The sequence below is a fragment of the Falco naumanni genome, chromosome 9, assembly GCF_017639655.2.
Source record: "Falco naumanni isolate bFalNau1 chromosome 9, bFalNau1.pat, whole genome shotgun sequence".
NCBI classification, from domain to species: domain Eukaryota; kingdom Metazoa; phylum Chordata; class Aves; order Falconiformes; family Falconidae; genus Falco; species Falco naumanni.
The window spans coordinates 6575144-6591393 of record NC_054062.1 but is presented as its reverse complement, the minus strand read 5'-3'; the positions used below and the strand labels follow the sequence as shown (position 1 = coordinate 6591393).

Here is a 16250-nt window from a genome sequence, read left to right as displayed (position 1 = left end):
CAAGGGGTCCCCCAGGGGCTACCAGGAGCAGGCAGGCCACAGCACCCTGTGCCAGGGTGCCAACAGGCTCAGTTGCCTCTGGTGCTTGGGCAAGGCTTGTGCCCAAGACACTCTGGAGGACCAGATCAGCCCAGGGATGTGGGATGTGCACCCACCCCAGCTCACACGCCCCAGAAACGTGGAGAAGGTGACCAGGGATGCAACGCAGAACTTCGAGCCCACAGATGCCAGTTCCACCCCAGGGATCTCTCCCATCATCCCCACCTCTTTCAGGCGATGCTCCTTCTCTGTCACAATGTGCTGAATCATCATGGCCACCGAATAGACCCAGGAGATCACCATGCACAGGGGCATCATGTGCTCAATGACGAAGAGGAAGCTGGTGGGGTAGAGGAAGAGAGAGGAGAGCTGGATGGTGGCACCACCACAGGACCTGGAGAGACCCTGGGGCACAGGGCAGCAGAGGGGCTCTCCCACCGGCCAGGGACAACCAGCCCTCCAGTCCAGCAGCATCTTAGTACCCTGAAAGACCTTCTCCAATGAGCCCATAGGTAGCATCCTGGCAGGCAGCAGCTACAGGCTTGGCCTGGTACCCTGCCTACCCTGCTGTGGATGGCGTCCTACCCACCCTCCTGTCCTGGAGGGCTGGAGGCTCTGGGACTCCCTCCAAACCACTGTGTTCAATAACCACCAACAGACCAACGTGCCATCCATTTACTACACTCCTCTTGTTCTTCCCAAGTCTTTTGTCCTCCAAGACACCCCACAGACATGAGTTCCTCACTTCAGCTGTGAACTGGGCACAAAATCCTACCCGTGCTTGCCTAGTCTGGTGGTCCAAGGAACGGGGCTTAATTGGTTGCTCATCACTACCGCTGTCACCAGTTTCTCTCAGGCCCCCAAACTTGTCCCCTTTTCCCAGCTGAATTGTCCCAGTCTGCAAAGAGAAGGTCCTGCCCCTGCCTACCCTGCCCACACAGGTGTTACTCACTCATCCCGGGTATAACATGGGTACGGGAACATCTGCACATAGTTGCCGGGCTCCACCACGTCATGGCCAACAAATGTGTTGATGAGGGCACGCTCCATCATGTCTGGGGAGGAGGAGGAGAAGACAAGTTGAGTGGGCAGTGCGGGCAGGGGCCAGGGAATTGGACAGCTATGGCAGGGAGCTGGCACCCACCCTGGATCCAGACGAAGCCATAGAGGAAGTAGAAGCGGCCACCAGTGTTGGGGCCGGGCCGCCAGTATGCCCGCCGGATCTCATTGGTCTTCTCCGTGAAGCTGGAGTTCTGTCGGATCTTGTACATGACATGGGGGGGCAGCGAGCCATCCCTGTTGGTCTGGAAGATGACGCCTGCAGGCAGCGGGAGAGGCAGGGAACCCACTGGTACCGCGGGAGATGGCCACACCAGCTGGCCCGCAACAACGGGCAGCGTTCAGGTGTCCCAGCCAAGGCGCCATGAGGGCTGCCATGGATGAGGAGCGTGGGCATGGCCCTGGCATGGGATGCAAGGGCACGTAGACAGCAGGCAGCAGTGGTGGGAGAGCCAGGGCAGTGGCAGAGGGCTGCGCCCGGCAGGGCTCGGCCAGGGGCAGAGGATGGGTACTGCAAGGTGCTTGGTCAACTCATCCACCCAACACATGAACCAAGGGAGCCACACCCCAAAGGCAGCGGCTCCAGCCCAGAGCACAGCTGGAGAAAGACATGGCTTCAGGGACCCCCCCTGCAAAGGGGCTGGTTCGCAGGAACATACTGGCAAAGACTGTGACGTTGTCCTGGTAGGCTTGGTTCAGCGTGTAGTTGACGATGCTCTCCTCATCTGGGAAACCTTTGAAGATGTCCACGCTGACCTAGTGGGAGGGGAAGGCTGGTGAGACCCCGCTGCCCCAACAGATCTAGTACACAGACCCTACACACGATGCAGCATGTGCCACCCACACCCACCCTGCGAGCCCCTGAACCCGATGGTGCACCAACACCGTTGACATCCACCCCAAAGCTCCACTGCAGAAGCCACAAACTTCTCCAGGGCTCCCATCCCACAGGCATAAAGAGGTCTGAGTGGACCTGACCCTGCAGCTGGGTGGCGGGTGCTGCTCCAGCACTCGTGTTCCCACCAGCGGGCATAACCTCACCTTGGCCATGAAGTGGACCCAACCACAGGCAGCATTGTCAATGGTGTCCAGCTGCTGGAGCAGGACGCTGGCATTGGGCAGGGAGAAGTTGCCGTTGAGGAAGTTGTGGAGAACGTCACTGTCGGAGACGTTCAGGATCTCTGGGTGTTTGTGGAGGTCAGCAGTGAACTGGGACAGAGAGAGAGATATAGGAGGGAGAAGCTGAGGTGCACCATGCCTCTCAGCCCCCTGGCCTCCCCACGGACACAGACAGGACCCAACATTCCTTCTGGGGACACGGAAGGGACAGCATCCACCCTGCACAGGGAACCAGCCTGGTCCTCACAAGAGGAGGGTGGGCACCCAGGAGCTTCACATGAAGAAGCCATGAAGTGCCTGGGGGCAGGACGTCCCTTTCCCACCTCCAGGGCAGTGCAGCCCAGCCAGGCTTGGTCCCCACCACACTGTCCTACCTGCTGGAGCCAGCGGATGCGCCTCTGCAGCCTGCCCTCCTCCAGATAGGCACGGATCTCAGGGGAGATGTTCAGCCACGCTTTGGCATAGTGGGTGACATTGCCCACAAAGGCAAAGGTCTCGTTGGCCTGGGAGTGCGAGGAAGGTCACACAGTGGGAAGAAGCAGGAGGCCCCCTGTTCCCCAGGACAGCTAGGAGCCACGGAGGTGTCTGCCCACCTCCCAGCAGGCATCGCTACCCCACCAAGGGCCAGGGCAGCTGCCCTCCTCCTCCCCGCTCAGCCCATCTGGGCAAGGAGGTCCCACCCCAGCGGGTCTGGTGGAAGGAAGGATGGGGGTCCAGGCCCCTGCACCCTCACCTTCAGGATGACCTTGTCCACTTCAGTGCCCACAGGTGCATACAGGATTTTGGGGTTGCTGGTCATCAGGTGCACGAGGAGACCCAGGTTTCGCTGCTCCTTGCTGGTGAAGCCCAGCGAGCTCATGTTGCCCTGCTTCAGTGCCTCGGGCTCGATCGTCCTGCAAAGGGGGCTCCGGCTGCCAACCCTGCTCCAGCCCCAGCTCCCCTCACGGCGGGCAGCCCCCACTCCTGCCTGCGAGGGGGCTTCATGCTGACCCCCGCACCAGCACGGTGCTCCCCAGCACAGGGAGCTTCCCCCAGCCATGGCACAAGGATGCGGCGTAGCACGCACCTCCTGCGTGCCCTCGGGGGACGACCAGGACGCTTGGTCACTGGCAGAGGCAGGGTGGGCTTTCCCACACCCCCATCCCCCATCAGAGAGCACCTGGACCCAGCCCCCTCCAGCCCCCAGGGCTCCTACCGGTTGTTGCCACAGAGGATGGGCTGCAGCCCAGCCCAGAGCTGCACAAATGCCGAGAACTGCCCCTGGGGGTTGTCGCTGCTGGCCGGGCCATCCCTGGCACCCTCCTCCTCTGCCGTGGCGTTGCCAGACGTGGCATTGGCGCCTGCCCAGCTGGTGCTGTTGGCAGTGGGTGCCGGGGCTTTGCTGGCACAGGCTCCCTTGGGCAGCAGCTTGGCCAGCGCTGAGAGGATGTCCACGTCACGGAGAACCTTCTCCATCTCCACCAGGTCCTCCAGGAGGGCGCGGAGGCGGTGCTGGGCAGCTGTGCTGTTTACCTCATCCAGCTTCAGCTGCAAGGACAAGCAGGCAAGGGGTTACCACAGACCAAGGCAGACCCCAAGCGGCGGCGGCATGTCCACTTTCTTGGTGAAAAGGCTCAAGCTGTGCCCAGCTGGGGCCCTGGACTCATTGCTGTGCATCCATGGCTATCAGGCAGCAGGGGTGCAGGCAAGCGCTGGCAGGGTCTTGTGGGGGGGCTTGCGATGTCCCCCAGGCAGGAAGGGTGGTCCTCTGTGACCGCAAGGGACACGTCAGGCTCGGGTAGGATGAGGAAAGGAACCTCAGAGCCAGCTTTGAAGAGCTGTGCTCTCAGGGACAGCAGCTTGTGGGGACATGCTTGGAGGATGCTGGAGACACCCAGCCCCGTCCAACGGGCAGCGTCCAAGCAGGTGCCAGCAGGGGGAAACATCTGGGGTCCCGCCATGGGACTGGGCAGGGGGTGCCTATGTGGGGTAAAAGGGTGATCAGGAGGGGTCCCCACACAACCCTATGAGTAGGGAAACCCTGCCCAGGACCTGTCCCTGCCCCACAGCCCACCCCACAGCCGGTGGGAGGCACAGCCCGCAGCCCCGCTCTCACCCTGCTGACGATCTTGGGGGTGTCCAGCTGGTCCCGGAGCTCGGTGGCCAGCTGGGCAAAGTGCTCCCGGCGAGCAGCCCGGCTGCCATTGCAGGCCAGTGCCCGGTACGCCTGCAGCAGCGGCTGCTGCCCGGGGGCCACACGCAGGAGGCGACGCAGCCCCCCCGGGCTCTGCTCACATGTCAGCTGCTCCAGCACCGGCCCGGTGAAGAGGACACCCTACAGGGCAGGGAGCCAGGGGGGCACAGCCCCAGTTACAGGGGCACTGTCGCAGTGCCCGCCCTGGCAGAGCAGCTGCCCGCTCACCCCCGTTCACCCCACGCGGTGCTCACCTCCATCTCGGTGACGAAGGCTTGGGGACTGTCGGAGGCGGTGGGTACCGAGGCAGTGCTGGCAAGACCCAGGGCCTGGGAGAGCAAGTGGAGCAGCACCGGCCGGTGCGGGGCTGCCGTGGGGTCCCGCAGTGCCCTGTGGACCAACCCTTCCTGCAGGCTCCTCCAGCCGCTGGGAAGGCTCTTCTGCAAGGGGACCATTGGGGTGGCTGGTGGTGGTGAGGCTTCCTGGGGTCCCCCTCTGTGTGTCCCCCCAGGCACACCTGAATGTCCCCACAGCACCCATGTCCACAGTCTCAAGGGGAGGGGAAGAAAACCAGATGTGCAGATGGGGGGGAGCATGGGTGCCCCGCACCCCAGCCACAGGAGGGAATAATCCCCCCTGCTCTCCCCAGAGCCACTGCCCAGGCAGTGCCATCACCCGCTGCAGTGGGAAACCGAGGCACAGGCACTGCTGTGCCTCAAAGCACTGGGGGAACCGGTGGCAGCACCGGGATGGGACCCAGCCATCCCTGCTCTGGCCACCTGACAGCATCCCATCACATCCCCTCTGCCAGGACAGACACCCCCAGATCGCCCTGTGGTGGGACACTGAGAGGATGTGGAGGATGAGCTCTGCCCCACCAAGTCCCTCACACGTGGTCACACTCCTCACCTCCAGCTGCGTCATCTTCTCACGGGGGCCAAACCCATCCCAGGGGTATCGCTCATGGGTCTCATCAGGTACCAAAGGAAAGGAACCGAAAAACAGGCGGTACACCTGCACCAGGGACGGGAGTGGGGCTGTCGAGCGTGCTGGGAGCAGAGGCACCCGTTTGCCCAGCAATGCCCCAGCATGGGTGGCAGGGCAGGATGAGTCCTGGCTGGGGGCCCACTGATTCGCCGTCGTGGGTCTGGTGGTCAGGGCTCAGCCTGGCTCAGGACATACCCATTCACCAGTGCAAAGCCCAGCCCTGCGGCACTGTGTGGTCACCCACCTCCTAGAGGACATCACCCACCTCCCAGAGGACATCACCCACCTCCCCCAGGTCAACGCTGGAGCCCAGGAGCAGCTCGGCTGTGCTGTTGGGAAGGGACAGGTTCTGTGTCAGGAAGCGGTGCAGCTCGCCCCGGTCCTTGGCCGCCCACGCCAATGTGAAGCCGGATCCTGGTAAGGAGCAAGGCGGGGGGGGGTCGGAGCAGCCCACCAGCATTGGGGACATGGCACAGCCCCACCCGGGGACATATCACAGCTGGCCCTGCCTGGCACGCAGTGACGTGGGACAGTGGCAGGGTGCTGCCACGTGCCATCCCATCGCTGGGTGCCTGGCGGGTGGGCATCTCCACCCCTGGCAGTGGGGGGACAGGCAGGACACAACCTACCTGCTCGGCTGCTGAAGTGAGTCTCCATGGAGCTGGGCTCGCTGCTGCTGAGTGCCTCCAGGCGCCGGCGCAGCGACTCCAGCTCCTCCTCCAGCCCGGGGTGCTGCGGGTCAAAGAGGCTGCTCTGCTCCACCGCTTCGCTGAGGTGCTCCAGGAGCTGCGTCACCCTGCGAGAGCCCAGCACCACCACGGTGACAGGGAAAGAGGGATGGGGACACTTTCCACAGAGCTCTGGCAGGGGATGAGCTCCCTGGACACACAGGGCACAGCTGCCCCAGGAGCTGCCCTGGCAAGGGCATCAAATTCACAGTACTGGGGCTCAGAGGAAAGCCCCAGAGGCTCGAGGTGTCCCCAGGGGCCCGAGGTGTCCCCAGGGGCCACCTCTGTCCTCCTCCCAGCACCAGGGAGCCCACAGGGGAATGGGTCAAGATATCTCCTGCAGCCCGGGGACACAGCACTCTGCACCCAAGCACTTTGGGGCACACAGGCTTATGCCTCGTCCCCAGCGGGGCAGTGCCGGCACGGAGCGTGCGGGACGGGAGGGGGGAGAAGCATGCGGGACGGGAGGGGGGAGAAGCGTGCGGGACGGGAGGGGGGAGAAGCATGCGGGACGGGAGGGGGGAGAAGCGTGCGGGACGGGAGGGGGGAGAAGCGTGCGGGACGGGAGGGGGGAGAAGCGTGCGGGACGGGAGGGGGGAGAAGCGTGCGGGACGGGAGGACTCGAGGAAGGACTCACGTGGAGTTGGAGTACTGCAGGAAGCCGAACTCGTCGCGCTGGCCGTCAGGGCACAGGGACTGCATGACGGGCAGGATCCCGGCCGAGGTGAGCGGGGCCGCCGTGTAGAAAGCTGGAGCCAGCAAGAGAGCGCAGAAGAGGCCAGGAAAGGTGCGGGCAGGGGTGGGGGGTGGGGGGTGGGGGGGGGCCACCAGAGAGACAGACACTCAGTTCAGAGAAGCGCGCGCTGCGCCCTGCAAGCCCCGCAGGAGGTTGGCAGCCCAGGGCAGAAGTCTGCAGCTTTCCCACCAAAGTCATCCCCGGCTCATGGCTCCTTGGGCATCTTGGCAGCTCCTGCCACCCTGGCTCCTGCCCTCTTGGCCCTGCCCGCTCCCCCCGGGTGGCAGGTCCCTCCCGCCCCAGGAAGACGCCGACTTCTGCCACTTGGTCCCAGACCGGCTGCCAACCTCCCCTGGCCTCTCTTGTTAGTAACCTCAGAGGCACCGCCGAAACTCCAGAGGAAGAGGAGGAGGAGGAAGAATACCACAGGGAAAACAAAGCTGTCACCCACAGCTGCCCAAGCCCCCCACCTGCCCCCTGCCCAGCTGCCCCGACGTGCGGCTGCTGGAGGTGGGTGGAAATGGAGACACGTTGGGGTGGGAAGATGGAAGAAATAAGGAGCAGCACGGGGACGGCAAACCTTCCCCCACCTCTGCCCACGCTGAGCCATCGCCCCTGCCAGGGTCTTTCCACGTCCTTCCCCGGGGCAGGGAAGGGGACCAGAGGTTGTCACTGGGCAGTGCTGGCAGGGACGCTGCTCTCGCCACCCCAGCCGCTGGCCCCATGGTTAGAGGTGGGTCAGTGCTGTTAGCACAGCTGTGACGGGCAGGGGCTGGTGAAGATGGGCTTCTGGCAGGAACAAGGGACAGCCCAGGGCAGGGACGGGCGCGGTGTGGGACAGCCCAGCACCCTGATGGGGTGGCAGGATAGACAGCAGTGGCCATGCCATGCTTTGGTGACAAAGCCAGCGCATGGGTGGCATCTCGCTGGCCTCCAGGGTCCTAGTACTGCCATGACCTGGCTTGTCCCAGCTACAAGGCACCAGGACAGGGACCCGGTGGCAGTGCAGGTGTGGGAGCTATCTTCATCCCCTTGGGGACCAGCCCAGGAGAAGCACAGGCAAGACTAGGTGATGACAGGTCACCACATGGGTGCCAGTACCCAGTAGGGTCCACCCCAGGAGAGCCCTCTGCAGCCCAGGAGGCCAGGGGCATCACTTCCAGTGGCCCCAGCACCGCCAACCCAATAGGGACAGCACCAGCTCAGTGGGGACACCATCATGGGCCAGTCCTAGCTGGGCAGCCCCCGGGGAGGAGCAGGCAGGGGACACACTGTGCTGCCCAAGCTCATCTTCACCAGCCATGGAGGAAGACGACGGGGTTACAGAGGATTAGGCCAGAGTGAGTTGATCCAAACTGGGCTCTTTCTCCCCAAAATACATGGCTGGCACAGGCAGGGGAAGGGGGGGGAGGCACCCACCAACCCCACCAACTTACAGACTGGCGCATGCAGTAGAGGCATGGAGGGCAGGCGGGCAGGGGAGGTGGTGGGAAAGAAAAAGAAAACGTGAGCCAAAAAAGAAAGAAAGAAAGAAAGAAAGAAAACAAACAAACAAAGAAAAAAAAAAACCACACAACACAGAGCACACGTCAGGAAGCAGGGCAGCGCCTGCCACCGCCTGCAGCCGGACCCACACTCGCAGCTGGGCTCTCCCTCGCTGGCATGTGCTGAAACACAGGCTTGGAGATCCTTATGTTGGGTCACCACTGCCGCCGGCCCCCAGCATCTCCCCCTGGCCCCACCGTGCCACCCACACAAGGGCACCCACCAGGGTAGGCATCCCCCGGGACATCCAGATGCTGGTCCTGGGGAGCCGGCAGTCCCACTCCGCCACCTCCTCCCAGCAGCACAGCCCACAGGCACCAGAACCCACAGCTCTGGCTGCACATCTCCAGGAGTCCCCAGCTCCAGTCCCATCAATTTGTCACCTTGCCAAGGGCCCCAGAGGCCCAGCCCCCCCCCCCCACCCCCAGCCAGACACGGGGCTCCACTCCGTGCACTTTCCATCCCAGCACGGTGAGGAGCTGGGGAGCCCTTCCCAGTGCCACCCCCAGCTGCTTTTTGAGCACTCAGGGGGATGGTGGCTGTCCCAGAATCATCCAGCTCCCCCTTCCCCCAACAAAACGTCCCTGCTGATGGCAGCCACAGGCTGGTTGGTGCTGCCAGCCCCAGGGGAGCCGCCCCCAGCTGGGACTGACCCTGGCTTTCCAGCCCCGCTGTGTCTGCCCTGCCAGCCCCCGGCTGCAGCCCGTGCCCAGCGCCACATCCCCCAAAAGGCCCCTCTGGGTCCCTGCCAGCTGTGGTGGCCCGCACCCTCAGGCTGTCCGTGGGGGGCTGGAGCAGCTCCCTAGAGCCTCAGGATGACCCCAAGTGGGGGTACCCCGGGCACCACCCTGCTGGCACTCACCTTCTTTCACAGGGATGGTTGGCTTCTTCTGCCTCAGCCCCAGGAGGATGAAGAAGAGCACCAGGGGAATGAAGATCTCAAAGGCCAGCACCCACTGGGGATGACACAAAGCAGAGGATCATGACATCCGGTGACAGGACCAGCTACCAAGGAGGAACGTGAGCAGGATGGGGGTCCCCAGGGCTCGGGTGCAGTGCAGCACCATGCCCACGTCTTGCTGGTGGCACCATCACAGCTCAGCCAGAGGCAAGCATGTCCCTGGGCACCCAAGGATCTTCTTGCCCCTGCCTGCTCCATCCTGCTCGGTGGGCACCTCAGGACAGGAGACGGTACCACAGAGGGGATGGATCCCTACGCCAGCGATGCAAACAGGGTGCTGGGGCTTGAGCCCAGCCTCGACAGGCCACCGCGCCTGGGGCTGCCCAAAGGAGATGACCCCAAATCCTGATGGACGCAAAGAGCTGCAGGCCCCCATCCCAGCAGTGCCCTCGCAGCCACTAGCTGCCTGGCATGACGTCCCCCTGCCACCTGTGCCACCACTGCATCCCACCTGCGGGGCCAGGCAAGAGGCAGACCCCAACACCATCAGGGTGAGGTTTGGGTCAGCCAGGCCCTGGCACCAGCTCCAGGTGCAAGCAGTGAGCAGTGGAGGGGGGGGCTGGCACCCCCTCCGTGCCCTTCTAGAAGGCTACAGCTGCACAGGATTTCCACCAGCAGCATATGGTAAATCACAGCAAATCCCCAGGAATCCCTGACCCAAATCGAACAGGCAGCCCAGGCTGGGTTCCATGCCCAGAGGCCCTGGGGATGGGCATCAGCACCTTCAGACACCAGCAGGAGCAGGCACCCAGCATGCTGCCAGCACAGCCACTGCTGGTTTGCACTGGGAGTGCCCCGGCCATGTCACAGCCCCGTTGCCCTCACTGCCAAGTGGAGGGAAACTACTGTAGGTGGGGAAACTGAGGCACAGGGTGAGGTGAGCCAGCCTCAGCTCCCTTCAGACCCCAGGCTGTCACTGAGACCGTGGAACCCGCCGCCACCACAGGCAGGACAGGCCCCAGCTCTGCTGCTGGGAAAGTGCTCACTACAGAGCCAGCAGCTCCCACCGAGCTCCCGCACCAATCCAGTCACCCGCAGTGACCAGGTGCCAGAGGGGCATGCCAGCAGGGTGGCAAGAGAGAGCTTTAACAGGGCAGGTGGAAGGATGCAGCTGGCAGCCGGTGACAGGATCAGGCCCTCCTGTCCCCAACCGTATCACCTCCGTGCTGGCCTCACACGGGAAAGTCACAGCAGTCCAGCAAACGGCAGCGAGCAGAGGGATCCCGCACCCAGACCCACGCCGGCACGTGTCTGCAGCACTCCTGCGGGCACCATGGGTGACAGGGCTGTGGGACAGGCATGGCTGCACCCACGGGTGTCCCCTGTGCTGCCCTCCCCACGCCCAGAGGTGCTGATTCTGGGAGAGGCAGAGACCAGAGGGAAAGGCTGGAGGCAACGGGGCCAGCAGATGCCCCAAGGAGCAGTGCCAGGGGATCTCCATCCTTCCAGCACCACCAGTCCCAGGCACAGTCACTGGTGGCACTGTCCCTGTGCGAGGGAGGTGACAAAGGACACCCCGACTGCTCTGCCTGCCCTGCCACTCCCTGCCTGCACCCCCCACCCCCACCCCCCCCGCCTGTTTACCAGGCGGACAATCGTGCCTCTGTGCCCAGGCGCCTGTGGGACCATCCAGCCACCACCACCCCGCGCCGTACCAGCCTCCCTTGGGGACTGCCGGGTCCTTGGTGGCAACAGGAGGGACCTGCTTGTCGTAATTAATTTTTATTTTTTTTTTAAGCAAAAGGTCATTGACCTTTTTCTCAACTCCATCCCCTGTCCCCGACCTCCCTTGCACCACCACATACCCCAGTGCCAGGGCAGGCTGTCACCTGCCACCAGTACCCAGGGTGACACAGTGATGGACAGACGTGGCAGCAGAGCAGGGCTCACCAGCCTGCCCCTCTGGTCCCCAGGACTGCCCCTGAGGGGGCTTCCCAGGTGTGGGGGAGGCCAGGGCTGCCCCACAGCCGTAGCGGGACAGAGGCACCAGCATGCAGCAGGGGGAAGGGATGCTGTCCCAAGGGAACCTCAGCCCCCTGGGGTCACACCAGCTGAGCACCTGCCCAGGGCTCCCCGAGGTCACCTGCCTGTGCATGACCCATGTGGACAGCCAAGGCCAGACCCAGGGGCTGCTGACCCCCTGCCAAAGCCTGGCTGCCACCCCCTCTGCCTCTGGTCACACTTCTGCTCAGTGCAAGTTGTGCCCGTCACCTCTTGTCCCACTGCCACCAGCCCCCAGAGAGGGCATGTCCCCACCCCTCATCCCCTGCCCAGCGGCCCCAGCATGGCAGCCCAGGGACATGCCTTGGGGAAGCTGGAGGAAGAGGAGGAAATTCCCACTGGGATTTGCCAGCACCTCTCCTTGAGCTGGGAGCCCAAGGAAAGCAAGAGTTCTCCTCCATGCCAGCCCCACGGTGCTGTGTCAGCTGAGCACCAGTTTGCTAAGCCGATGGGGACACGCCGTTGACAGCGCTCCTGCACCAGCACATGGCACTGGGACATGGCCACCCTCCCACCAGCACAAGGTGCCCAGCCTGAGCACGGGTGGGACTGTGCTGGCAGCTGCAGTGCGGAGGAAGGTGCCGGCCCCCCCGCAGCCCCCCACCGGCCAGGAGCTCTGCAGGCCTGGCAGCTCATGGCCACCCACCCTCTGGACCACCAAGGCCACCAATCGCTCCGCAACAGGTGCCCCCACTGCCACCCTTCGAGCCAGGATTCACAGGGACACTGCCAGACGCTGCCTCGCCTGGTGCTGCACCGTCCCTCCCCCACACCGGCTGCAGGCAGCGAGGGGGCAAAGAGCACCCTGAGCCGGAGCAGCACCCGATCGATTCCTGCTGCAGGAGCCAGCACCATCTCCACAGAGTGCCCTGTCCACCAGGGATGCTGCAGCAGAACCCCACCAGCAGGTTGAGCCCCACCAGTACCCCAAATTTCAGCCTTTCTTATTTTGGATGCATCAAGATGCCCCCCCCAGCTCCGCTCCCACCAGCCAGGGAGAAAGGGGTAGATAACTCCTTTGTGTGGTGGGAGCTTCCCAGCTCTTGGCCAAGAAGCTGAAGGCGCAGATCCTGCACAGGGCAAAGCAGCCACACCGCTGCCCAGCTCTCCCCTGCCCCAAGTGCACCCTCCCACCCACCCCAGGGCCCCCACCATGGGAACCCCACCAACACACTGCGACGCTGAAGCACCACTGGGAGCCTCAACTCCTGCTCCCCGGTCCTCCAGAAGAGCCCTGAACCACCAACATTTCCCAGGGTCAAACAAAACCCAGCAGCACACTTCATCACCAGCACTTCAGGACCAGCAGCTCCTGCTGCAGCCACCATCCTGTCCCACACGTGTGGCACAGAGAGCCCCAGAGAAGGCGGCTGAACACCCTGAACTGTGCCCGCAATAACTTCTGAGAGATCACCTATTAATTCTACATCTGACATCGGTATAAACCGGCTAACAAAAGTCATCAAGGAGCCCATCCCTTAAGATACACACAGCTGAGCTCAACCCACATCCCGGCAGAGCCAAGGTGACACAGGCGATGGCACAGCCTGCACCGCCCGGGGTTGCCATCTGCACCCCAAGGGACTCCCCATTCCCTCCACCGAGGGCTGCTGATGCTGCTCTGCTCAAACCTCCATCATCCCAGGGTTCCTGCCTGAATTTCTGCCCCGGGAAGAATAAAATCACAGCCAAATCCCAGAGCAGCCCCACGAACAGCTCAGCCACACCGGGCAAAGTCCGACACTCTCATGGGCTGGGTGCAAGACCCTAGAGAGGCATCACAGGACAGTGCCCAGCATCACCCGCACCAGGCTGCAGATGAGCTTGTCTGGTGACCAAGACTGTTACAGGAGTGGGTGACACATGGCACCGTGGGTCAGGAGCACACCCCTCTCAAAGGCCACCAGGTCGCACAGCCTCCCTGTACCCACCACCGCTGCATCCTCAAGCAGACCAGCCAAGTCCTCACCAAGCACCTGCGGACAAAGTCTGTCCCAAAACCACTGCTGCACCTCGCTGCAATGCTGCTCCCCAAACAGCCCCTGGTGCCAGGGGCAGCGGGGACCCCCCCAGGGCCACCAGCTTTCAGAGGCAGCGCAGGGGACTGGCCCCATCTCTTATACCCCGGCCCAGCATCCTCAGCCAAAGGTGAGCTGCCTGCTCCCCACCCCACAGCACTGGGGCCACATTCTGCACGCTGCTGGGAGGGAAGCGCACTGTGGCAATGCACCCATGCCCGGGCAGCACAGCGCTGTGCCAGCGGGCAGCTGCTGGCAGGGCAAGGACAGGGCACACACCAGGCTCACTGCGTGGGGCCTGGGAGAAGCCCAGCAAGCCCCAACTCTGACCCCTCTGGGGTGAACCCCCAGCAGGGGAGGGGTCTCATGCCTACCCCGCTCCCTTTATTCCAATCCCCCCAGCCTCTGCCTGCTGTGGCAGGACCAGCCCACTGTGAAACAGATCTGGTTTTGCTTGATGAAACATCCAGCTCTGGATGAGACCAGAGCAGACCTGTGCCACGGGAACCCCGATGAAGAGCAAGATACGGGCTGATGAGGCTGGGATCTGGCACGGGGCCTGACTCTGCCCCAGCCAGCAACAGCAGCTCTGCTCTCAGGCTGCTGGGAGAGGGCGGCGCACCCTCAGGAGCGGGCAGGATGATGCCCCCTGCGCAGATGCAGAGTGCGAGGTGACTTGTATGCAGCAGGAGCACAAGGAAGCTGATGACACACATGGGCACACACATCACCCCCAGGCACAACTGCCTCGGGGGCTGTGCCAAATGCATCCACGAGCACCTGTGGCACCCAGGGCAGCTCTGACCTGGGCATGGGGCTGGTCCCCTGCAGGCCCCATCCACATGCAGCATCACCGAGTAGGTGAGGAGGCACTGGTCCTTCCCCTGCCACCCTGCCTGCAGCAAGCAGGGCACTCCAGTGACAGTCCCTGCACATGGGAGGGACCAGGCATGGGCTCCTCATCCTCCTCCTATAGCTGCAGCTTCCGATGCTGCACCCCCATGCTGCCTGTGGGGCTGGGGATGCTCAGGCAGAGACAGGTCCTCAAAAACCATGCACACCCCCAGCCTGGAAGCCCACCGGCCATGAGGGCCAGGTTGGGGCCAGCTGCAGATGCCAGGGCACAGCTCATCCTCACGGGCAGGGGTCCCTGGCACACCAGCACCGGGCAGTCTTTTGCCATGGATGTGCAGCTCTGCTCAGGGTAGGGAGCAGAGATGACTCAGCCGAAGAGCATCATTCCCCTGGCCCGTTTTGGGGGCACAGGGGCTACCCATGTAGCGGGCACCTGCCTGCAAGGCAGGCCTTTGCCCACCCAGCCCACACCCTCCCCTGCCCGCCCCCAGCCCAGGCTGGTGCTCCGGCCAGCGGGACGGCGGGGGGCCGATGGTGGCGAGGGAAAGCAGGCAGGATCAGGCCTGCAGGATATTTGGGAGGGGGAAGAGGAGCCAGCATTGCCAGCTCGGGAGCAGCAGTTCGCTACCCTCCCCCACCCTCTAAAAATAACTGGCTCCCTCGGCACCCAGCGCACCCATCCCCCTGCCTGCGCCGCTGCCCGGGGTCCCGCCGGGCCGCGGGTCCCTCCCGGGGGTCCCGCCTGCCCCCCCCCCCGCACGGCAGCCCTGCACAGGAGCTGCCAGGCAGGCCAGGCCGGGGCTGGGTGACGCTGAGTGACACGGGATTGGCGACCCCGGCAGGGAAGACACCGTCCTGCCTCCCCTGCCACCCCCGGGAGGGGGAGCAGCCCCCCGGGAGCCCCCAGCTCCGAAGGTGGGAGCGGCCCCTCTCCAGCCCACGGGGGAGAGGCAGCTCTGACCCACATATGATTTGGAAACCTATTTATAGCCTGCAGACACCGAGGGCTGGGGGAGAGCTCGCCCCCCCGCTGGGGCGGCTCTGGGGACCAGGGACAGGGCTGGCAGGTGCCCGGGGTACTGGGGACACGAGAGGGGGCCGTGCCGGGGAGGGAGATGCTGCACAGCGCGGAGGGGCGGGTGGGAGGTGGCATCCAGCCCCCGGCCCCGGCCTCCTGCAGCGGCCCCCACGGGCACGGGGTGGGAGCGGGGCAGGGGAGACCCAACTGTTGCTGCCCCACGACCGCGGAGGGGGTGGGGGGGGGGGGGGCACGCCAGGGCTGAGGGGGCCCGACGTGCCGGTGGCCGGGCGCTCCTCGCCGCCCCGGGGCTCACGCACGGACGGTACCCGCGCCCCCTGCAGCCCCCCGCGAGCAGATACCGCACCGGCAACGGGGGGCGCGCAGCGAAGAACCCCGACCCCCGGCGGGGGGGACGACACACAGCTGGCTGCGCGCCCCTCCTGCACCCCGGGCCCCCCCCCGCCGAGCCTCCCCTGCTCGGCGGCCTCGCTGCCCGGGGCTGCGGAGGGGAAGGGGGGTGGGGGGAAGCCCGCCGGGACCCCCGCCGGGACCGCCGCCCCCGCGCTCACCGGGCTGCGCCGCTTCAGCGTCACGTTCTTCCAGAGCAGGAGATGGAGCTGGTGCAGGAACCCCATGGCCGGGCCGGGCCCCGCCGCAGGGGCCGCCCCCGCTCGGCACCGCAGATCACCCGCCGCCCACCGCCATAGCCCACCGGGCCGCCGCCACCGCCTTTGTCCGCAGCAGGCTGGGAGGGAGCGCCCCGGCCTCCGGCTGCAGCCCCGGCCCCGCCGCGCCTGGCCCGGCCCGGCTCGGCTCGGCTCGGCCCGGCCTTGCGCAGCACCACCCCCCACCCGGGGCCGCCCGCCTGCCGCCGCCCCTTAAAGGCACCGCCGGGGCACGGCTGCACCTCCCGGTTCGGCTCGGCTCGGCACGGCACGGCACGGCACGGCACGGCACGGCCTGGCCTGGCCTGGCCTGCCTCGGCTCGGCACAACACGACACGGCACA

General features: G+C 64.9%; 1 protein-coding gene across 4 annotated transcripts in view; it reads right to left on the bottom strand.

Annotated features, from left to right (window-relative positions):
* Positions 1 to 16050, bottom strand: part of ABCA2 (ATP binding cassette subfamily A member 2) — a 34015-nt gene extending 17965 nt beyond the window's left edge. For 2 of the 4 annotated variants that reach the window (XM_040606861.1, XM_040606863.1), the window contains exons 1-17: positions 15812 to 16050; positions 9249 to 9342; positions 8278 to 8280; positions 6743 to 6854; positions 6007 to 6173; positions 5664 to 5791; positions 5300 to 5404; positions 4645 to 4830; positions 4313 to 4531; positions 3413 to 3744; positions 2951 to 3110; positions 2592 to 2720; positions 2140 to 2307; positions 1758 to 1854; positions 1184 to 1357; positions 992 to 1094; positions 265 to 379 (exon numbers count right to left, since the gene is read on the bottom strand). In XM_040606861.1, coding sequence (XP_040462795.1) covers positions 265 to 379; positions 992 to 1094; positions 1184 to 1357; positions 1758 to 1854; positions 2140 to 2307; positions 2592 to 2720; positions 2951 to 3110; positions 3413 to 3744; positions 4313 to 4531; positions 4645 to 4830; positions 5300 to 5404; positions 5664 to 5791; positions 6007 to 6173; positions 6743 to 6854; positions 8278 to 8280; positions 9249 to 9342; positions 15812 to 15877 — 2358 coding nt within the window. In that variant the 5' untranslated portion in view covers positions 15878 to 16050. The remainder of the gene's footprint in view (positions 1 to 264; positions 380 to 991; positions 1095 to 1183; positions 1358 to 1757; positions 1855 to 2139; positions 2308 to 2591; positions 2721 to 2950; positions 3111 to 3412; positions 3745 to 4312; positions 4532 to 4644; positions 4831 to 5299; positions 5405 to 5663; positions 5792 to 6006; positions 6174 to 6742; positions 6855 to 8277; positions 8281 to 9248; positions 9343 to 15811) is intronic. The other 2 variants (XM_040606865.1, XM_040606862.1) reach the window with 2 other exon arrangements.
* Positions 16051 to 16250: the final 200 nt, after the last annotated feature.